At 41.7% G+C, this 23,624-nt stretch overlaps 1 protein-coding gene across 8 annotated transcripts in view; it reads left to right on the top strand.

The window, feature by feature from the left end:
• The window catches only part of CCDC148 (coiled-coil domain containing 148), a 210,139-nt gene that overhangs the window by 92,166 nt on the left and 94,349 nt on the right, over positions 1-23,624 (top strand). For all 8 annotated transcript variants that reach the window (XM_053260049.1, XM_053260039.1, XM_053260092.1 and 5 more), the window contains 2 exons: positions 14,127-14,265; positions 17,668-17,874. In XM_053260049.1, the coding sequence (XP_053116024.1) occupies positions 14,127-14,265; positions 17,668-17,874 (346 nt within the window). The remainder of the gene's footprint in view (positions 1-14,126; positions 14,266-17,667; positions 17,875-23,624) is intronic.

Below are 23,624 nucleotides of genomic sequence, written 5' to 3'. Positions count from 1 at the left end.
GAGACAGGGATGATGGGACTTGTAGTCAACAATATCTGGAAATCCCTGTTAAAAGGAACACTGTACCATCTAGACATGGTTGTTGATCAAAACCTGAAAACATGAGCCATCTCTGTTAAAGACTTAGAACAACAGTCAGGAGTTATGTGAGGATTCCAAGTGTCATTTTCTCTGTCTCATCTCATGCTTTTTAAAAAACATGACTTTGTCCTAGAGGATTACCTGCCCAAATAGCCACTAGCAAAATAGGGGAAGAAGAAGGTGGTGGGGCAGAGGGAGTCTATAAACCAGTGAATGATTCCTGCCAGCCTTTGTCTTGTGATGACTGTTGGCTCATGATGGGGTATATGTGCATTCACCATTCTGGTGCTTACTTTGACACCAGGAGGGAGGAGGATACATTAGTTTGCCACACTAGACAGAGGAATTTGCAACAGGAGCAGACAGCCAAGTTCTGCCAGGGCCATTATTGACTCTAACTCTCAGATATCCCAGTCATGGATGGAAAATTCAGGGTCAATTTACAAGAGACACATTTTTACATGGAAGTTTCTTCTGTGCAGGTGTTGTGCAGAAACCTATGTGTAGTGATCAATACATATGTATCTATTCCGCCAGGGGCATAGCAAGGTTGGAATGGGCCAAGATGAGATTTTAAAATGGTCCCCCAGCCCCTCAAAGTCCAGGGCCTCCACACACCCCAGGCCCCCAAGAATTTAAGTCTGATATTTCAAAATAAGTATGCTGCCTGGAAACACATTTCACTGAATACACACATGCACACTTCACAATATATAGTGATATACATTGAGTACTATATATTTGTGCTACTTTTAATGCCGAGAACACACTAGAAAAACTAATTATTAAAATGGCCCGCTCACTGAAGATTAGCAAGGGAGAATCAACCATGGAGTGTGAGCCTATGTATGTTTTCTCAGAATTCTGAACAAATTCAGTAAAGTTTGATTCCAGGAGGTTTTTCACACAAGGCTTTTAAAGCCCTTTAACACACATCTCCTCTGGAATGGAGGTGCTGCATTGACATGTTGGCCAGATTTACCCTGAAGTCCCTGCGAGTTATTGGGGAGCAGTTCACATGCAAGAAAAATAAAATAAAATAAAAGCACAACACATGCTTCACAGTTCTCACGCAGACCTTCTGGGTTACAAAACAACTTGAACATAAGTGCATTTATACATGAATGAATGAATGAATATAATATTGTTTGTTCCAGAAGTTTTTGTAATTTTCTGCCATGAAACAAGCCACTTATAGGCCTTTTTAGATAGTTTTTAAAGCCAGCAAATTTTCCAATCTGCTTTAAATTAAATATTCAGAGTCTCCCCCAGCCCACCCCCATATCAAAGCCCTATGGCAAGCAGATCCCTATATAATGCGGCGGGGGGGGGTTAGCCACAAAAAGGAATTCACAGTCTACCTTGCAAAAGCCGTGCTGGATGGTCTGAGCAGAGGGTCTTCTGCTGCAGGGAGCTCTGCCAGCCTCCTTCCTGCCTTTCTTGGGGCCTGCCAAGTTCAAGCTTCAGGGAGGCCTACACAGAGGCCTCTCTGTAAGCCCCGCCGATCAGCTGAGAGGCGGGGAGAGAAGAGCTCTGCAGTTTGCAGGGCCGGGGGGCAAGGCAAGCAGGACGGCAAGTGGCTGAGGGACCCTGGGGCTGGGCAGGTGGGCAATGGGGTGGGGGGGCAGGCACTGGCATGGCGCCCCCCCTTAGTGGCGCCCAGGGCACATGCCCTGGCTACCCCCCCCCCCATTACGCCCATGTCTGCCACTGAGACGAATCCAGTTGGAGGGGACCAAGGACAGGGCCTTTTTGTTTCAGAATGTGAGCTGTCTGCATGGTTTCAGAACAAACACCAGAGAAAGGTTTAAGATAACTTTACTAGTGAGACAAACACTTAGAGGTCAGTACAGAACTTGCTGACTCACATACAGGAACAGTGAAGTAACTAGAAACTCCTAGCTAGCACAACCATTACTGAGGAAGCTACAGTGCCCCCTCTGGCTTCATAGCAGATTACATGCAAACTATATACAGTAAATTAGGCTGGAGCTGTTGCATATTCCAACACTTTTCAGTAGTGGCCCCCTGTCTTTGGAATGTTGTCCTAGAGAATTGCCAGTCTTTTTCATTTGATTTTAATTGTTTGTTCTATTTTCTTGTTTTTATTTTAAGCCACCTTGAGCAGCAGTATGCAGATAAAACTATTTTAAATAATACATCTTAGCTGTCTCCTGCCGAACCTCCTACTGTGGTCCTAGCTGGTTACCAGAGCTACTGCTTGCTTTCATGCATCTCCTAGCCTGTTCATTTCCCCCCTAGAGAATTAGTTCAACAATTCAATTATGGGTACAGGGAATCTTGACTTACATTCTTAAGTATTGCTGAAGTAATCAATCTCAGCAACTGAACAAGCCAAACACTTCTCTGGCACTCCCACAGTTTACTAAACTAATCCTGCCCAAATGCACCTCTACGATGAGAATTTATTTTAAATCTTCTGTAAAAAGGTTACACTGAACTAATTCACACACCATGCAATCTTACCTCATTAGAATGCAAGTGAAGGGGTTTAATGGTTGAAGACTGTCTTGTGTACAAACCTCTACATACGTGGAAAACATTCTAGCCTAGTTTTCTCCCTGTTGTGCTAGCTTTTCACATGCAGGAAGTTTTTGAAGTAGCACAGCATTCAAACTTGTAATCTCTTTCCCATCACAATATTGGGGATAGTCCTATGAGGGCTAAACCATTGGTTCTCAACTTGGGGGCCTCTAGATGTTGCTGAACTACAACTCCCATCAGCCACAGCTACAATTTATTCTGGCTGAGGATGATGGGGGTTGTAGTTCAGCAACATCTGGAGGCCCCCCAGGTTCTGGTTTAATCTAGAATGACTGGACTAATCTACATGCCTTTTCTGAACATTTGAGATGGCATCCAGTGTCTGCACTATTTATTTACTGCAGTTTTGATCTGAGCAGTACACTCCAACATTTAGTATTCATGTAGAGGTATAATAGTTATGTAGGCTTTCCGCTTCATAAGTTCCTTCATCATATAGGACTCGGATAAATGCAAAAGGTATATGCAAATCTTTTTGAAACAGAATAAAAGAAGCTTTTTGGGAAAAGGTACCGTGCAAAAAGCTGAACTGAAAGCAAACGATGAAGAAATAATGTGATAATTTAATTGGGAACTAAAATGAAAGGGAGCAAAAAAAAATATTGCCCATTCAGTCACAATATTGCATAGATATGTGATGACATCATTGAGAGCTAACAAAGCCAATTCAGAGTAAGAGCAATACTTCCTGTGTGATCCATGATTGCTGAAGCAGCAGCACAGAAGAAGCACAATGGCTATGAATAGCCATGAAAATAATTTTAAAAGATCTCTTTAAGAGTGTTCCTTGGGGAACATTTTGGCCCTCCAAAGTACTAGATTCATCCCAAACATGCTGGTGGCCGGTTAGGTTTCTTAAGCATTCAATTATTCTTAATGTTTCTAAGGCTCTAATCTTTAGTGCACTTGGAAATAGGTCCCACTGAAATAATATAGATCCTTTCCCCATGTAAAATATGTTTAGGACTGATATATTAGTTACAGCTGGCCCTCATTATCCACAGGGGTTCCTTTCTTCACTACAAGCATTGATAACGAGACCTTGAGTCAATAGGAATTGGGTGGTTAGGTTCCTGGAGGTAAAAAAAAAAAAGGCTAAAAAAGTAAGGAGGCGGCAGAAATGAGGGCTATAAAGTACCAAACCATGCTTTCCAGGTCTCCAGCTGTCCAACAATGCCACCTAAGATTCTCAATTCCATCAATTTTCCACAAAAAACAATCATGGGGTCTCTTTTTTTAAAGCAAGAGCCATAACATGGCTCCAAATGACACTGGAAGTCACTTCTGGCCACCCAGGAACTGCAGATAGGCGAATTTTCACTATTTTTAGAACCACAGATAACTATGGTGGGTAGGGTTGCCAGCATTCCATTGCCTGATATCGGGACACAAGTGGGGTGGGTGTGTTTTGGAGTTGGGGTCATTTGTGGGTGGATCCCACATAGACATAGTGCAAGTGTCAGGTGAAAAATTAAGAGAATTCACCAGGTTTACACGAACACTACATCCTTGCACCTTCCCCACTGAAAGCCTCATTGAAAGTCTTTTTTATCTGCCAGAAGTGGTGAGTCAGTTAGCAGGAGTCTATAGGTCTATTTACATATGATAAGTAAACAATTAGCAACTTGCAAGACGTAAATTGATTGATTGATTAAGTGCCGTCAAGTCGGTGTGTCAACTCTTAGCGATCACATAGATAGATTCTCTCCATGATGATCTGTCTTCAGCTTGGCCTTTGAGGTCTCTCAGTGGTGCATTCATTGTTGTTGTGATCAAGTCCATCCACCTTGCTGCTGGCCATCCTCTTCTTCTGTTTTCTTCAACTTTTCCCAGCATTATGGACTTCTCAAGGGAGCTGGATTCTCACATAATGTGTCCGAAGTATGCTAGTTTGAGCCTGGTCATTTGTGCCTCGAGGATTGATTCTGGATTTATTTGGATTGATTTGTTCTATGATCCATTTGTTTGTTTTCCTGGCTGTCCATTGTTATCCTCAAAAGTCTTCTGCAGCACCAAAGTTCCAAAAGCGTCAGTACTTTTTCTGTCTTGTTTCTTCAAAGTCCAGCTTTCACATCTATAGAATCTAATCTTTGTAGGTATAGATACGTCACAGATTCTAAATATCCTTTGCAAGGCCTTCATTGCAACCCTACTACCAAGTGCTAATCTGCAGTGTATTTCTTGACTGCTGGATCCTTTACTGTTGATGGTCAATCCTAAATGGCAGAAGCTATCCATCACTTCACACAGACCATCCCACATTACATTACATCCACTAGATGTAAATAAAACCAGGCAATTGCTCCTGCAAATTTGCAGAGCAACTGGGGCTTCTTTTGTGATCTTTGTTGTTTCTTTTACATTATAATATGGACTTCACCCATACTTCAAAGGCTCAATGCAAATACATTGAGGGATGAGGGAGATTCCCCAGGTTCAGCCAATAATACGGGAAAAATAGCATCCCATTTGGGACAAGAGGTTTTTGCCTCAGATATGGGGCTTCCCATGTTGGGAACACTACCGGCGGGTCTGCATAGCCTGGCCATAGATATGCAAAACCATGTGTGCCAGGACTGCAGATAATGCAGGCCACCTATATTGAACTGTCTGAGATGCCTCCAAAATGAATGGGGAGAATAATTATCACTAATGTGTTCCTTGGAAGTCTATAAAAGTAAGCATTTTTGTAAACCCCCCCCCCCCCCAAATTCATGCTATTTCCTGTGTAACCTATCCTGGTGCATTCTTGCAACACACACATTGTAGTGGATTAACAGTTGTTACTATTTAACCTTAGGATGACTTCAGGCTTTCACAGTTATGAGCAGTGAAAGGCCAATATATTTCAGATTTCACAGAGTGTGTCCATACAAACTGTACTCTGTTTTTATGTTGGAAGCTAAAATACAACATGAACGCTGGAAAGTAAATCAGTATTGTGGGTAAGAGGGAAAGTTTGAATAGAAAGGGGAAACTTCTGGAGATGGACACCCCAATGTTGAATTGAATGTCATGTGTAGAAGTAAATCCTGTGGATTTCTATAGGACTTAAGATCAGGATCTAAGATGACTGGAAAGAGTGCCTTCTCTCAAGTGGATTATTGGCCCTGCTCTGACTCAGTTAACAGTAGATTGATATTGTAGGTTTTAATCACAAATATTGAAAAAATAAATAGAAATCTGCACACACAAGGGCTATTCAAAAGACTTGTTTTTGTGATTCAAAACCACTAAAACCAAAAAGAACCAACCAACAAAAAAACCCCAAACCCCTACTTGGTAATGCTTTGAGATGTAGGCTTTTAAAAATTTACATTGAGCTATAATTTTGTATAGATCCAGATTACATTTCAGTGTTGCCGCTAAATCTACTCCCAATTAATTCTGTCACTTGATATATTAAAATGTAATTAAAGAAACTCATGACACTCAATGTACTTTACGTGCAGGAAGATATATTTCTTTCTGGTATTTTGATTTGAAAAGCACCCCTTGTAAAACTCCTTACTTTCTGCTGGAGAGCCATTAGGCCTGCCCTTTAGTTTAATATGTTCAGGTTTTAAAGTGCAAGTATATGTAAGATGTCATAGCCAAACACTTGTTTTCTTTTCAGTTTTTCCTATTCCATATAAATCTCAATTTATTTAAAACCCATGTACCTATTATATTTATATATTTGTGCAATTTTCAATTTGTAACTTTTATTTTTCTTTTAAAAATCTCACATTCTTATTAGTGTCATTGCCAGATGACATTTAAATTTAATAAAGCATGATACATAACATTTTGAATCTTATTATCTATATCTTGGTAATCATTTACTGTTGAAATACTTATATAAGTACTGTATAAATTGTATATGAATGCTTGCAACTGAGAGACCTCGAAACTAATGTACAAGTGAGTCTGAGATGGAATGAGACGTGTTGCTCAAAGAGAGGCTGCCACCATCCAGGTTTTACATTTAGTGTTTAAGCAACTAACCCATGTTTTGACATTGTGTCTTTCTCTGTCCATGCTCCATATTAGTGACTGAGGAAACAGCAGTAATAAGCCTGCTTCCATGTTATGGGGAGGGAGATTTGAGATGGGGCAGGTATTTTTGGCAGCTGAGTGTCATGTTTTATTTTCACCCTGAGAACTGGTTCATCTATTATATGTTTTGCAGGATTTGTTTGTTTCTGTAAAATAAAGTCATACTTCCTGATGGCCTATAGATACAAAATTTTGCATGAACAAAATTGCCACTTAAATTAGCTGAATGTACAACTTTTTACAGTGGAATATGGTTGGGGAAAGGTTTTATTTGATTTGATTGGTATTTTTTTAGAAGGAATTCTGAATATAATAATATTTTAACAGTTATTGTGCTCAACAGATTTTTAACACTCAATCAGATCAATAATTCCAAAACAACATCATGCCCAAGAAAAGAAGATCTTTCTCAAATTTATATTTACCGTGATTTAAATTGACTGTATATGGCCATTATTCAATAAAATGTATAGTGTTTGAAGTTGAAAACTGTTCTTTTACTTTCCTTTTGCAGGCACATTAATAAAACTCTATTTACATGTATTTAATTTCTTGAACTTTCCTATAGATGCAATCTATGCAAAATGAGTTTGCCTGATCAATGACAGGCCTCACCTATAACATAATAATGTTCTAGTTTTGAAAAGACTAGTTCATTTCCCCTCTCCAAGATGTACAAATAAAAAAGCAAAGGGCGGTGTACTGTATCAGATGAATAATTGGAACTGATTTGATACAGGTCCTAAATCGTTTTTCTTCCTGGAACCTACCCCATCATGCCTGGGGGGAGGATGCAACATCATGCTGTTACGTCCTTTTCCCAGTGCATTACCTAGGAAAAAAATTGCCACCTGCCCCACCACCGTAAACATAAACGAGCAACTGCTTCCCCCCCACCCCAGTAATGCACTGTGGAAAGGATACAACATCATGAAAAAGCTTCCTTCTCCAAGGCATTATGAATTATGAATTGAAAAATGGCAATTTGAAACACTGCAGTTGCTGCCCACATAGGCAGTAGCTTTCCTCCCATAAAAGAAACAAGGGCAGCCCACAATGCTGCTACCAGGTAAGACCCTCCATCTTTGAAACATCCAATCAATCTGATGTGCCCCCAGCATTTTCAGTGGCCTTCTGCTGTTCCGACCCATTTATTTGTGCCTTTTTCTTTCCTTTCCTTTTTGCTATTGAAAACCTGGCTCTGTTTGTGTGTGGAATTCTGGCTCTGAAGAGATTCTTGGACTCTCAGGAACTCTGACATTCATCTATCTTTTGGATAGATTGCATTGTCTTGAGGTTAGCCTTGTGCCATTACCCCTTTCGTTTTGTCCCTGAAGTGTGGTTTTCTGTAGCTACGAAATACTTTTTGAATAAAATGCACCTGGGGTAAAGGCAGCTGGGGGAACAGTTTCTTTCATATAGCCACACAAACTTGCATCTGCTTTTTTTTTTTTTTAAACTCTTAAGGGGATGTTCTGCTTTGCTCTAATGGTCTCACCTTTATGTTCTAATTTACTGACTCGTTTCAGGGCTTCCCTCAATTCCATTTACCAGTGTTTCATTTTCTGGTTCTCAAAAATTCATACAACCCCTCACCATGATTGCATCACTTTTGCAAAGCAGAAAACAAATAAGCCACAATTGCATTCTTATATTGTCCATCAGTAGCAAACAGCAGGCAACTGTGCAGAGAGCCAGGATCTACGGGTGACAGTAGCAGTAAGTTGCCAAACCTTCACAAAAGGAAAGCTGTGCATCTTCCCAACAATGGTGCACTCATAGTCCCAGACAGAGGAGAGCTGTGAATGTTGGAATGGGGAGGGAGGACTACACATTTTCTTTTTAATGTAATCTGCTGAAGAAGAATTGGTTCCAATCAGAGTTAGGCATTCTACTCATTAAGCCAATTCCAAGACTATAGACGATAAAGAGGCACCGCTCAATATGAAGTTATAGTAAACGTTGTTATCCTATGTCCTAGTGCCTTCTTTAAAAAGAAGAAGAAGATTAGAAAGATCATTTCCCCCTTAATTCCTTTTTGCTGGATTCATAATGAAGAACAGCCTTTACCTACCCTTTTTACCTTTTTGTTTCTGGATTAAAACCAGACTTCCAGTATCCAAGAACAGTAGAAAGCACTGTGAGACAGAAATTGTCCTAGGGATCAGGATAAAGATAGTTGATTTTCATTTATATTAGGTCATCCTCTCATGATGTACCGAATATTATGGCCCCTGTTGCATGTTCTGTATAACGTTACATTTGAATTCCTTTTTTCAAAATCACCACTTGACACATTAGAAGCCCCACATTACCCCACAATACTTTGAATGGGAATTGCACGCTGTAGGAATTTATTCTCGGTTAGATATCTTGCTAGAAAATTGCCAGCATAATTTTTCACTTTTGTCGTCAACTCTTAATAAGGCTTTTTGGGTATTTAGTGCTCTGTAGTATGCCTGAAAAATACAAATAAGTGTCAAGCCTCTATTCTCTTTAAAACCTTCAGCCCTCTGAAAAGAATAGAGATGTACACAGCACAATGTTAAATAGAGTATAACAAGCCGATCCCGCACAGAGCATCTGTGTGCTCTTTGGGGCCGGCTATCTCACCCCACCCCCCGCCCAGTCTCCGGCGGGGCTGAGTGCGGCAGCCGCCGTCAGCAGGCCAAGTGCCAGTCTTTGCAGCCGGCCACCTCTCCCCCCACCCGCAGTATCAGGGCCCGCCACCGCTGCCGCCTCCTCGCCAGTCGGCTGGTCCTCCTCCTCGCCTCGCCTCCTTGCCCCTCGCATTACCTGTCGCCGCCAGGCTGGGCCTGCCAGTGGTCCTGGCCCGTGCCGCCGGCTAATTGTCCTTTCTCCTGGGTGCACCAGCCAATCAGGCGCCTCTGCAGCCCAGCCAATCAGCTGGGCTGTCGGGATGCATTTTCCCTGGCACACCCAGGAGATAGATAGATAGATAGATAGATAGATAGATAGATAGATAGATAGATAGATAGATACACACACACACAGAGAGAGCAGTAAAGGACAAATGGAGGAATGTTACCCATAACCACTAGATACTTCCCCCCACTCAGAGGTGCACTTGGGTAATTTTGGAGCCTGGACCTAAAGGCCTTTGGAGGCCCCCCTCATCTGAAAATTATGCATAATTATGCTCCGCTGGGTGACCAAAACACCTGGGACAGACTAAAGAGGATTTGAGGGCCCCCAGGGGCTGTGGAGGCCCTGGACTTCAGCCCCAAAGTCCAGGGGTAAGAGTGCCTCAGCCCCCACTGGCAATATACTGTGCTCTTGCATGCCATTGTTTGCAATAAACTGCAGATAGAAGCTGTGTGTATATTAAGAAATACAGACTTGTTTTTTATATCTTCTTTTTCAAAAATCTAACAAAAGCCCAAGCTTTTGCCATAACAACCAATGTATACAAATTGTGCACTGTTTTGGCAACCCTCCTACCTCTAAAATTGCTTTCATATGTTTGTTCAGTTATTTTATGTTTAATCTGAGTACTGTCTTCACATCTTCATGCTTCTGTTTTATCCCATCTCAGGCTGAAAACCAATGCACACTTGTATGGAATAAGCCCCATTGAACAAAGTGGGACTTGCTTCTGAGTACATGTGTGTAAAATCAGACTGCACATCTTGCATGCTAGGACTAGCTATGAAGTAATCCTTTTGTGTTTGCTTCAGCTCTTCAGCCAAAAAACATTTTTCTTTTCTTCCCATAAAAACAACTCAGTTTCTGGAAAGAATGGATTACTGATATCTAGGAGAAGAAGTTGGAAAGGAAGTCCTTGTTACTGAAAGGATTGAGAGACCTTGGGAAGAGCAATTGTGGGGAGGATATATTTGTAAAATTAGCCAAACCTCATATTCTCCCCAGAGGAAGACAGAGGGTGATGTATCATTGCACACTGGGGCCCAATAATGACAAGACGTGTGATTGGATGAGCTAGGGCCACTTATATCAATAAATTACAATAACCTGCAATTAGGTATTTACATTTAGAGTGCGGGTACGCCCTCTTTGAGTTAGCCTCATAAGGAGGTCAGCCCACCACAGGGCGAAGAACTGGGCGTTGATTCAGCCTGGCGGGATGTCACCACAACTGTGAGGCTTTAACTCAGCTGAGGTGAAGCCAACCAACCCCCAGCCCACCCCACCCCGACCACAGTACTCAGAGTGGTGGGAGCCAGCCAGCCTCTAAGTAGGGGCGGATCCCAGCCCAAGGGCCGCAAAACCTGCAAGGGCTGTTCCTTGGCTTGCCTACTCTCCTTAAATGGTTCTCCAGTCAGACACCAAACTTAGACAACATACTCCAATCCACACTCACATGCAAACTGACCAAACATGCAAAAACGGAAACCTAACAATTGGAGAGGAGAACTGGTCTTGTGGTAGCAAGCATGATGTCCCTTTAGCTAAGCAGGGTCTGCCCTGGTTGCATATGAATGGGAGACCAGAAGTGTGAGCACTGTAAGATATAAGGGAAATAAAGGCTGTCAGGCAGCAAATGAAAAGACTGGGAGAGCTCATTTGGGGCTCTCAGGAGCCTGGGCGTGATTCAAACCAGCAACCTCCTACTCCCTAGGCATTTTACTTCCCTGCTGCACCATTAGGTGGCTGTCCACAGTCAGTACCACCATCTTATTTGGATTCAACTTCAGTTTGTTATCCCTCATCCAGCCCATTACTGCCTCCAAACAGGCATTTAGGGAAGATATGCCATTCCCTGATGAGGTCAACATGAAGAAATAGATCTGGGTGTCATCAGCATATTGATAACACCCTGCACCAAGCCTCCTGATGATCTTTCCCAATGGTTTCATGTAGATGTTAAAGAGCATTGGAGACAGTATGGAGCCATATGGAACTCCATACTTTAGTTCTCACTTTGCAGTACTATAGTCTCCAAGTGACAGCATCTGGAATTAACCGGAGAGGTAGGAACGGAACCACTGTAAACAGCGCCACCCAATCCCATCTCCCTCAGGTGGTGCAGGAGGCTAGCATGATCAATGGTATTGAAATCTGCAGAGAGATCCAAAAGAATCAGCAGAGTTACACTCCCTCTGTCAATAGCTAGTTGGAGATCATCCATGGAGTCTCAACTCTATAGCCCACACGAAAGCCAGTTTGAAATGGATCTAGACTAGATAATCTGCATCATCTAAAACTGCCAGGAGATGAGAGGCCACCACTCACTCTGTCACATTGCCCAACCATGGAAGGTTAGAAACAGGTCTGTACTTAGCTAACCCCGAGGGATCCATTGCAACTTTCTTCAAAAGTGGTCTAATAATAGCCTCCTTAAGACAAGGAGACATTCTGCCCTCCCTCAGAAAAGCATTTATAATATTTACCAGACCCTCTCTGATAATATGATTACCAGATGAGATAATCCCTAAATGCCTGCCTGGAGGCAGTGATGGGCTGGATGAGAGGTAACAAGCTCTGACTGAATCCAGATAAGATGGAGGTACTTATTGTGCGGGGTTGGAACTCGGGAGATGATTTTGATCTGCCTGTTCTGGATGGGGTCACACTTCCCCAGAAGGAACAGGTACACAGTCTGGGGGTGCTTCTGGACACAAAAAACTCCCTCGTGTCTCAGGTTGAGGCAGTGGCCAGAGGTGCCTTTTATCAGCTTCAGCTGAAAGGCCAGCTGGGTCCATTCCTTTAGATAAATGATCTCAGAACAGTAGTACATCTGCTGGTCACCTCCAGACTTGACTACTGCAATGCGCTCTATGTGGGGCTGCCTTAGTACGTAGGCCGGAAACTGCAGTTAGTCCAGAATGCGGCAGCCACATTGGTCTCTGAGTCATCTCGGAGAGACCACATCACTCCTATCTTAAAACATCTACACTGGCTGCCAGTAAGTTTCTGGGCAGAGTACAAGGTTTTGGTTATAACCTATAAAGCCCTAAACAACTTGGGCCCTGGGTATTTAAGAGAACGTTGTCTTTGCTATGAACCACACCGCCCATTGAGATCATCTGGAGAGATTCGTCTGCAGTTGCCACCAGCTCATCTGGTGTCTACTCGGGGACGGGCCTTCTCCATTGCTGCCCCGAAGCTTTGGAACACACTTCCTGCTGAAATAAGAGCCTCCCCTTCTCTTACAACTTTTAAAAGGGCAGTCAAGATGCATTTGTTCACTCAGGCTTTTAATTAGATACTGTTTTAATTGTTTTAATGGTGTTTTAATAGTTAACTTTTTAATTTTAATTGTTGAAATGTTTTAATCTTTTATTGGCTGTTTTTATTGTTTTGTAAACCGCCCAGAGAACTTGCGTTTTGGGCGGTATAGAAATGTATTAAATAAATAATAATAAATAATAATAAGTAAGCCAAGTTGGGCAGGGGTCAAGAGAACAGGTTGTAGGATGCACAGTCCAAAGCAGTTGTCCACTTCCTCAGGAATCACAAACGGAAAATGTTCCAATCTAATCCCATAAGAGGAATTGTGATGTGTTTCTTTTATTTATTACCGGTATTCCTGCTTTATTTTATATAACAGCCTCATTTCAAAATGTGGATCTTGGACAGGGTGTAACGCTCAGAATAATTCCTGGAATGGCAGAGGAAAGCGGATGCATTCTACATCCAGTGGCCTTCATAGATAGAACAGTCTTTGTTTTGTTTGGCTTCAGGCTGTTTCCTTTGTTATCTCTGCACTTGTTCTCTGGACTAGTATGTGTTAGGCCAGTTGGTAGTAGAAAAAAATTTTAAATCTATTTTTACAGTTGAACAGTAAGGAGTGTTTAGAGCTTTACATTGACTATTATGGCAAAGAGGGCTTGTATTTCTATAACCTTTTCAAAACAGTGGAGGTGAAACTGCAGATCACACTGCTGAAAGGATCTACATGTTACAACCATCAGGTTTAATACAGTATGAAGACAGATGTGACATAGTGTTCACCCCTTCATCCATGCCACTTTCCCTACTAGCAAATTAAAAAATTTGGTCTTGCCTCATGGTTTAGGTGGGTTGACTACCTTCTTTGAAAAAAACATTTCCATTGCAAAAACTATTAAGGGAAGTGAGAAAGGGAGAGCAGGGATTGGTGATGTCACAGGTACTACCAATAAGTATATCCTCCACAGCTATCTGCAAACTGAACGACTTGGAAAACTTGCAGTACTACCTCTCTGAAACAGAAACATGTTGAATGCAGGGAGAGAGTTTTCCAACATATCCCACTGCTCTTAAAAAGTTATGTACGTTTCTTATATAACCCATGTGCCAATGTAGAATCCCTTTATGTCAAACAGCTTCAAAGCAAAGTGTTCCCACTAAGGGGCTAATGCTCGTAAGAGGATTAAGCCGTTCATTAGTTACAGAGGCAGAATAATATTGTTCTTTCTGAACCTGTTTGGCCTTGAAGGCTAATATTGTGTTGGATTTTTTCCTCTTCACTTATACAGCAATTTCCAATGGAGCGAGGCAGATATCTGGGTTTATCAGGCTGTTGTTAGTCAATATCCAAGCGATATTCAAGGAAGAAGAACTCTCTATTTAGATATGCTGCAGAAACTTCTACCTCATAAATCTAGGCAAAATCTAGTAAGTCTCATTTCTTTTAATATTGTAACAATCATTTTAGTTAACATGTTTTCCACAGAAAATACTATAATCTGTAATTTTATTATCTATAATCACTTCCAAAAATACATTTGAAGGTTATTGCAGATAATACAACTACTGAATATAGTATTTTAAGAAAGTAGCACTGTATAGACTAGACAATTGTGTCATTCTGAGGACACAGAATGGGATGCAGAAGACATTGAATCAAGTCATGTGAATGAACAATTCTGAAAGCTTAAATTTATGCAGTTCATAAGGTAGAAAATAAATATAGATGGGGCTTGCTTTTTGATGATCACAAATTAATTTTAATCTGTAGTCTTTCTCATGATTTCCCCCCCTGACTTCATGTGATGAGATCTCTCTTTATTACATTGCGAAGATCTTATGAAAGCTGATACTGTACTTACCAGGAAACATATTGAAAGTTCAGATGTCAAGAAATCAGGGCACTTTTATGATCATTATATGTAAATGTCAGCAAAAGTTGATACATGGCAATTTTGATCATGTTTAATGTGAAAGCAAGAATGCAAGTCCATTCTAAATTACATAGAGATTTAGGTTCCTAGCTGAAAATATTGAACTCCCTTCAAAGAGTGGCCTAATCACTTACAGACAGTATCCTGTCATTGACCTTTCAGTGTTTCATTCATACATAAGAATAATATATGAATTTGCAAGGTTGTTGCAATGACTCCAAAATTGAAGTTTCTTTTTTGAACCATTGCCTAGGATCTGAAGAGGCTTGTGCACATGAGTTCTGTGATTCAAAGGGCCATATGTGGACCATTGCATATGGACTTTGATCTTTCTGGCTGCAGCCCTTTGTGCCTTCTTAAAAGCTGCTCCTGAAATCAGAATGAAATTCAGTGTGGCACAAGGCTTGTTAACAAAAATTAAAATTGCTGTACACACCCCATGGGTGAGCATGCCAAAGTACTTTCTGCATGTGCATGGGGATGTCTATAGATCCTATCCTTGCATTGCACTTTCACACATTCTTCAGGGCTTCTTCTCTGTTTCATTGTCTAGCTATATGCACTTGTGTGACATTAAAAACTGGAACAATGAATGCTCCAACTCAGAGAGAAGCAAAGGGTGAGTTCCACTCATTGCAGGGAAGTGTCTGAAACCTTTGAAATACAGTCTATTTCACTGGACTTCAAAGGTGGGCTCTCCTTCACTAGAGGATTTCCGTACAGAGGTTGAATTGCCATCTGTCAAAGATGCTATAGCAATGTCTAGCTCAGAACAGAGTTTGTACTCAAAGAGCTCCAAGGTCCCTCCCAACTCTAACATTCTATGATTCTAAACCTTGCTGCATGTACAGAAACTCCTTGCTTGGCAGTTTGGATCCCAGCCACTTGTCTTTTACATTTAATGTTCACATATTTTACTTACCCAACATAATGATCATGTGCTATCCCAGTAAATGCTTTTTAACTTAGGTTTTAGATTATGACTTCTTAAGAGCTTTGCTTATTCTGCTTGCTCCCAGAAGCCTCCCTGGTTGCAACTGCATCTCAAGGCTTGGAGATTTCACTTTTGCTATGCTCAGGAGCTGCACTGCAATGTGAGCTCCCAGTCTATGCTTTACATGGAGACAAATCGCTTAGTTGACAGTGGACTGGCCGCCTCTAGATTTGGCTGAAAGCCCCACAAATTGGAAAGTGGATTAGATCCACACTCCCTTGTTCTGTCAGGGGGCCCTGGATAAGCAGACTCCAGAACTAGCTGCTGCAAGTGTCTGGCATTCAGGATCATTTTTCGGACTTGGAATGAAATCTAAATCCCCTCTTCCTCTCGCAAGAGTGATATCACCTGTTGTTAAGGAAGCACTCAGGCCGGGAAGCTAAGGTAGATAAGACAGCAGACTCCATTACAATAGGGATGAGTCAGTGATGTAACTTTGAAAAGGTACCCATGGAAACTTTTGATAGGATTATTGGGAAATCTTTCCCAGCACAGGCTAGTCTTTGAACGCACCTGCAGACTCTGATTCTCATTCAATCAGCCTTGGATACCATAGGCAATTCACTCACCCTCATACCCAGGAGGGAAAATCAGACACAATGCATTCCAAAACGGTTGTCTCGGCTCCCCTGTTCAGCAGAGCAGGACAAAAGACAAGTGCCCTCAGGGCACATTTTGGGATATAAGTACCCCTAATTCCATGACCCAGTGTGCTTCCTGGGACTCCCACTGTAAAACATCTCAGTGCCTCTCACTCAGGACCCCATCAGACTGAAACAAGAAACTCCAGCAGACCACCTTGGTGTTCTCTTCAGAACAGGTGATATAGCCTCTTGCCCGGCTTCTTCAAAGCTGAATCTGTCCCTTTTTCTTATTTCTGAAATCTTGCCCCTCTATCTTAAAGTACCACTCTAGTCTGCCTGGGAACTTACACATAATTTGGAACTTTCAGCTAAATATGCCTTACAATAGTCTATTTTTACACACATTTGCATTGCTTTTATGTTAGGATCACCTAGTAAATTATATTTCTTTCAATAAACTCCTTTTTGTTAATTAAAACCTTTCAAACTGATTTTCTTGAGTTCATATGCTTTCACAAATTAAGGCTGATTGGAACTGTCTCCCCTTTTGATCTAAATTCTCCACATTCTGGGGAACTGGGGGTGCTGACCAAACACCCTCAAGGCAATTTCATCAACAGACTAAACATTAAATAATATAGAAATATTAAAAACTCCACTGCATGCGTGGGCACCATGTGCATGCTGGTGCCACGCGGGGGTATTTGGGCTGAGCACTGCCCCAGCAGGAAGCTGCATGAGGCCGCAGAGAGCAGGATCTGCTCTCCTCTTTCTTAAAGCTCCCCCACACCACTTTTGAACTGTGTTTCAACTGTGGTTCGGGCACATCCCTACAGTTAAGTGCTCCCTATTCCCAACATCAGCAACATGTACATTAGGTTTCTATTGTATTTTGCCTGAACATTTCTCTTATGAAATGACACTGTGTTGCTATGATTTTTTGTGACTAATTGGATTGATCCTTGAGATTACTTGGGAAAGAGAAACGCTCATCACTGTATCTCACAATGATTCTCGTTGCTCTCTACTTCCTCTATGGATCATGTGTCTCTGATTTCTTTGGCACTCTGTGGATGTGACCTTTCACTAAAAGTGTCTTAGTAAAGACACCTACAGCCAAGCCCAACTCTTACAAGCACGTGGAGCTCCTGACAAGGATGTGTTCCCCGCTGATTACAGTGGCAGATTCACAGTTATGAGAGAGGTTGTTTTCATTTTAGCTTCTAATAGTTTCAGTCTGAAATGATTGTTTTAAATAATCAGGATTTGATTGATACTCTTCATGGGTTAACATGATTATGCTTTTTTTTTTTTAAAGGTTGCTCATGAAAGGGCATGGGACCACTATCATTTTACTAGGAATCAGTGGAGAGCTTTGATGTTTAACTGGGCCCAAGCTAGAAAAGCATTTTTACTGAAGGCAGTAATGACTATCGCGGAAGCTTGTGCTGCTCATGAGACAGAAATTATGTTGGCTAATAATAGAAGAAAACAACAGGAAATATGTGCGGATCTCAAAGAAAAGGTAGGCTCAGTTGCACAACCACACATAAATTTATGTTGCTAATTGTATCCTGGCTTGTTCAATATTTGCTTGAAGAAAAAAAAAATGTTGCATGAGCTGTAGTATGGACTTCCTCCCCCTGCCCTCCATACCCACCACAAATGGAGACAGATTGCCATATTTTCATAGCTGCTTGTTTAGTAATTCTTCCGGACAGCACATTTTGATTACATGCCTCTGAAGGCGCCGGGGGGTGGGGTGGGGTGAGTCTGATTTGTTTTGCTAGAAAATTTGTATACAATTTGTTTTTAATTTTCTTCTCTGCTCTTTGAGGCTTTATATTAATGGTCCTGTTTTGCTTCAGTTGTACTCACGCCTATGGAATAATATGCATAAATGTGTTTCCTTTTGCTAATACATCTTGTTTTCATTAATCCTATCCTGTGCAGGTCTATACTGGTATAGCAGCTCATTGTTATGTCCCCCAATAATAAGCAAGCCTGAATAATAAGACTGCAGTAGAGAAAAGGCTATGTGACGTGTGTCTGTACTCTAAAAGTGTTTAATTCAGGTGTGTTAGAAGTAGCTGTAGAGAATGAATAGAACAAAGCACTGAAGTAGTTGGTGATAAGTAGAGAAATGAGGAAAAACTAGTGTGGGAGTGGGGAAAGGAAGATAATGAAATGTAGACATGTAGGACAAAAGCATTAAATTTGATCTAAGTCTAGAAAAGGAATCTAGTAATTGCCAAAGACTTTATCTAATCCATCAGGGCTAAGGCTTTGCTTGTGTTCTGATTATTTTTAAGAGCTGTGCTGTTCCTGAGCTGGAGATGCTTCCTGTCCTTGGGGTTGTGCATTCTCTGAGCTTTTCTGATAAAGCTTGAGGAAGCCACATAAGCTAAAGCTTAGGTTAGATGTTCTAGCCTAAGCAACCCTCTATCTATCTATCTATCTATCTATCTATCTATCTATCTATCTATCTATCTATCTATTTCTCTATTTCTCTATCATATTTTTATACTGCCCGATATGTACAGCTCTAGATAGTGTACAAAATTTAAAAGATTTGAAAGTCAAAACAGATTAAAATACATGACACAATAAAAACAACATGAAACAGTTATTAAAACAAATAGTTAAAATTATTACAAATTAATTCTAATTAAAAGCCTGTGAAAACAGGAGAATCTTGAGGGGATGCTCTTATTTCAGCAGGGAGCATAATCCAAAGCCCTGGGGGCAGCCACAGAGAAAGCCTGGTCCTAGTTCGCCACTAATCAGGCTGGTGGCAACCGTAACTGGACCTCTCCAGAAGATTGTAATAGGTGGCAGGGTTCATGACAAAGGAGGTGCTCTCTTAAATGGCCTGGACTACACCATTAAGGGCTTTATATGTAATAGCCAACACTTTGCATTTTACCCAGAAACATAACGGCAGCCAGTGCCGTTCTTTTAAAACCATTGTTATGTAGTCCCTTCGTGTTGTCCCAGAGACCAATCTGGCTGCCGCATTCTGTACCAATTGTAATTTCCGGACTATGTACAAAGGCATCCCCATGTAGAGCACATTACAGTAATCAAGCCTGGAGGTCAGCAGCATATGTACCACATATTTTAAGGTCATTCACCTCTAGAAATCGACGTAGCTGACATATCAGCCAAATCTGATAAAAAGCGCTCCTGGCCACTGCCTTCTCTTGAGTCCAAACGTCCCTTCCCCCCCAGTCAGTACCTCTGTCTTACTTGGATTCAACTTCAGTTTGTTATCCCTTATCCACTCCATTACCACCTCCAGGCAGCTCCAAGCAGGCATTTAGGGAAGAAATGTCATTTCCTGATGAGGTCGACATGGAGAAATAGATCTGGGTGTCATCAGCATATTGATGCACCAAACATCCTAATGATTACTCCCAGTGGTTCATGTAGATGTTAAAGAGCATTGGATACAGTAGCCTTGTGGAACTCCACACTTTAGTTCTCACTTAGCAGAACAGTCTCCAAGCAACAGCCTCTGGAATCTACCAGAGAGGTAGGAACAGAACCACTGTAAAACAGAGCCACCCAATCTCAGGCGGTCTTGAAGTATACCATGGCTGATGGTATCGAAAGCCGCAGAGAGATCCAAAAGGATCAGCAGAGTCACACACCCTCTGTTGATAGTTGGAGATCATCTATCAGGCCAAATCAACTCCACACGAAAGCCAGTTCAAAATGGGTCTAGATAATCTGCATCATCCAACACTGTCTGGAGCTGAGAGGCCACCACCCACTCCGTCACCTTGCCCAACCATGGAAGATTAGAAACAGGTCTATCAGGCCAAATCAACTCCACACGAAAGGCCACACGAAAGCCAGTTCAAAATGGGTCTAGATAATCTGCATCATCCAAAACTGTCTGGAGCTGAGAGGCCACCACCCACTCCGTCACCTTGCCCAACCATGGAAGATTAGAAACAGGTCTGTAATTATCTAACTGTGAGAGATCCAGTGCAGCTTTCTTCAAAAGTGGTCTAATAACAGTGGTCTGATAAAAGAGGTCTAATATATGTTGCTTTAAGATAATTTAACTATGTACCAACTTTCTGTTTAAGATCTGATTTAAGTTGAGCCCCATTTTTACTCACAGTCTAATATGGAAATGCAAATTTTAATGTGGGGACATTCACTTTTGCTCATATCAAACCATGACACACTTCAGACACAGATGTAAATTATCCTCTCTTTGAAAACTATCTAGGCAGACTTTGCCTTTCTCTTTTACATCCACATTTGCCTGTCTAGAAATTCATGTACCCAACAGTTCAGGAAGTACACTTTCCGTAATCACAGAATAATCGTGCAGACTGTTTGGAAATAAAAGAGAAAATATGTTAAATGATGGCAGGCAAAGCCCATGATGTATTTGGCAGCCTATGACAGTGGTGGCTCAAGATATCTGTGCACCTGAGGTAGGGTGCCAAATGCTGCCTTGCTTGTGTGTAACCTCCCCCCCCTTTTTTAAGTAGGGGGCAAAGGGGCATCTTGCCACCTTGCTGGTGCCCCAACAATCTGCTGCCTGAGGAGATCACCTCACCTTGCCTCATGGCCCATGAAAAAACAAAATGATAGTATGTAGTGCTACATACCAACGATCTGTTAAGAGGGCATGGGTTGTTAAAGAATGAAGAAATAGAAGAGCAAGATGTGAATTGCTTTTAATTTTAAAGAAATGACTGATAAATTCTTAATTCAGAGAAACTGTTCAGTAGAATTAGCAAGAGGGTTTTTGTTTTTTTAATGAAACTGAATTCCTCTAAGGACAAATTGTGTAACATCTTGAGAGGATGAAGTAAAGTAAATCAACAAGACCATATGGCATTCCTTTGGATTGTTTCAGTGGGGAACTGGAACCTATTATACATTTGGAAGAATTTGTTTGTGCAAAATAGTCATACTTCCCAATGACGGACAAATGCCAAATTTTGCATGAAGAATCTTGTCACTTAAATTGGCTAAGTGCACTGTTTCTTCAACGTGGTCTCTGTCTTCTACACAAATGGGCTATGCCCCTGCGCAGAGACCTCATCGGAATCTAACAAGCACAATTCTCCTGCTTTGGGCGGGAACCCCGCCCCCAGCAGCTATATGCGGCTGCGCCACTCCCCATCCCCTCAGTCTTTCTTCGTCTACGCTTCAGTGAACACCGTGGAGTCTGCAGCTCGGCAACAAGTAGGATCCAGCTATCCCCTTGTTATTTTTCTCCCTGCTTCTTTGATTTCTTTCTTGAACTGAACTCATTTATTTACAGTCAACAACCAAATAAACACTACAGCAAAGAGGAATACAGTATAATACAATAACATAAATAAAAATTTAAAAACCAGTTTGCAGACACCTTATTTTACATGCTTCCGAACAAAAACAAGCAATCCTATGAGTAACTTAGTGACTGTTGCTGGTGTCTATCTTATGTTTCTTTTTAGGTTGTGAGCCCTTTGGGGACAGGGAGCCATCTTATTAATTTATTATTTCTCTGTGTAAACTGCCCTGAGCCATTTTTGGAAAGGCAGTATAGAAATTGAATAAATAAATAAAATAAATAATAATAACTTCTTCATGCCTATCTCCTAAAAAATAAACAATAAAATGTTCCTCAGACCAATCCAAATGTTTCTTTTGATAGGGGATGATCTGAACTGAATGGGGAATACCACAGAAAGCACAGTTAAACAAAGTATGTGTTAATGTTTCCAGCTCAGCAGTTCCACATGGGCACAAACATTCCTCAAAGGGGATCCCTCGAAATCTCCCTCCAACAATATCCCTCCAACACAGCTGAAGGGAGGACATTAAAAAGGGCCTGAGAGAAGACCCTTCTCAGCTTGGGTGTAGGCAAATGTGTAAGGTACGCAGCTGGCCTCGGGTAGTTTGAAAAGCTGAGATAATTATATCTGGAAGCAATCAGGCTAAGGTCACTCTGCTTTTCTATGTCTGTTACCCTCTGTGTAATGATTTTTTTTTTTGCCTTATCATAATTTAATGATTGTATATATTGCTCCGAAAGGCCACAATTACCCAGGATGTCATGTATATTCCTCCTCCAAGTGGAACAGAATTCATCCACCAAAGTTAGTGGACCTAACCCTTGGGGACAGCTAGTAAGTTTAAGCCAATATAAGACCACTTGCAACTGGGCCTGAGCAGTTAATCTAATAACGCCTGCTTCCAAACGCAAAGCTGCATTCGGGACGGAGCTGGGGAGTTGGAAGATGTCCTGTAAGAACTTTGATTGAACAACTTCAAAAGATTGTAAGTTCCCTGCTAAAAGAATCTGGGCACCATATAGCATCTGAGCGTGAGGTTTCACCTGATATACCCTTAGCGCTGCCAGGATGTTCTGAGCGCCTTTAGAGTAAAAAAATTTCTTAATAGCTGCAATGGATCTTTGAGCATTTGCAGTCACAAACTCACAATGTGGTCTCCAGGAATTCCTCGAATGGAATATGAGGCCCAGATACTTATATGTTTGACTTGTTGAAGTCTCCTACCATTGATTGACCATTTATAAGGTCTCCTACACTTACTGAAAACCATTATTTTTCTTTTTGGGTATTGATGGACAGCGCCTCCTCTTCACAGAACTTTGCGTCTCATTCCCCAGATCCTTCGGAATCGGTACTGAAGTTGAAAAAGAAGAAACTGAAGTTACATCGGGACTTGCGGGCAGGTCATCACCTTCCTCCTATACCCAAGAAGAGACCGTGGTACCACTGGGAATTGGAAGAACGCTCCTCGATGTTCAGACAAGACCAAACCTGGGACTGTCATGATCAATCTTATCCAGATCGATACCGAGTGGCAGAATATCGCTCCCCGTTGAGTGAAGTTGAACCTTCTTACGGCTCTTGGCACTGGGACTCTGGATCATGCAACCAGTACCAGATGTACTATCGGTCTGACTATTCCAAATATGCTCATCCCCACTATGGGTCCCACTACTCGGAAGACCCCGCATATGGGAAACCCTTGAGATGAGGGGTTGGTGAGACACCCCCCTCACATTTGGAAGGGAGGCTGCATTCCCACTCACCGCTATGCTCCCCGAAATATAGAGTGTCGCAAACCACCCCCTTTGGTTCCGGTTATACCTCAGGCTGCCTTGCCTGCCCAAGTGCCGCCAGCAGAACTTTCCCTTTCAATGCCGGACAATCAGGGTAGCAAGCCGGGCTCTCCTTTAGGCTTGATGCCCATGGCACAGGACTCTTTGGCCCCACTGGAGCCCAGATATAA

Source organism: Hemicordylus capensis, chromosome 1, assembly GCF_027244095.1.
Source record: "Hemicordylus capensis ecotype Gifberg chromosome 1, rHemCap1.1.pri, whole genome shotgun sequence".
Lineage (NCBI taxonomy): Eukaryota > Metazoa > Chordata > Lepidosauria > Squamata > Cordylidae > Hemicordylus > Hemicordylus capensis.
This window is presented reverse-complemented; position numbering and strand designations above follow the sequence as displayed.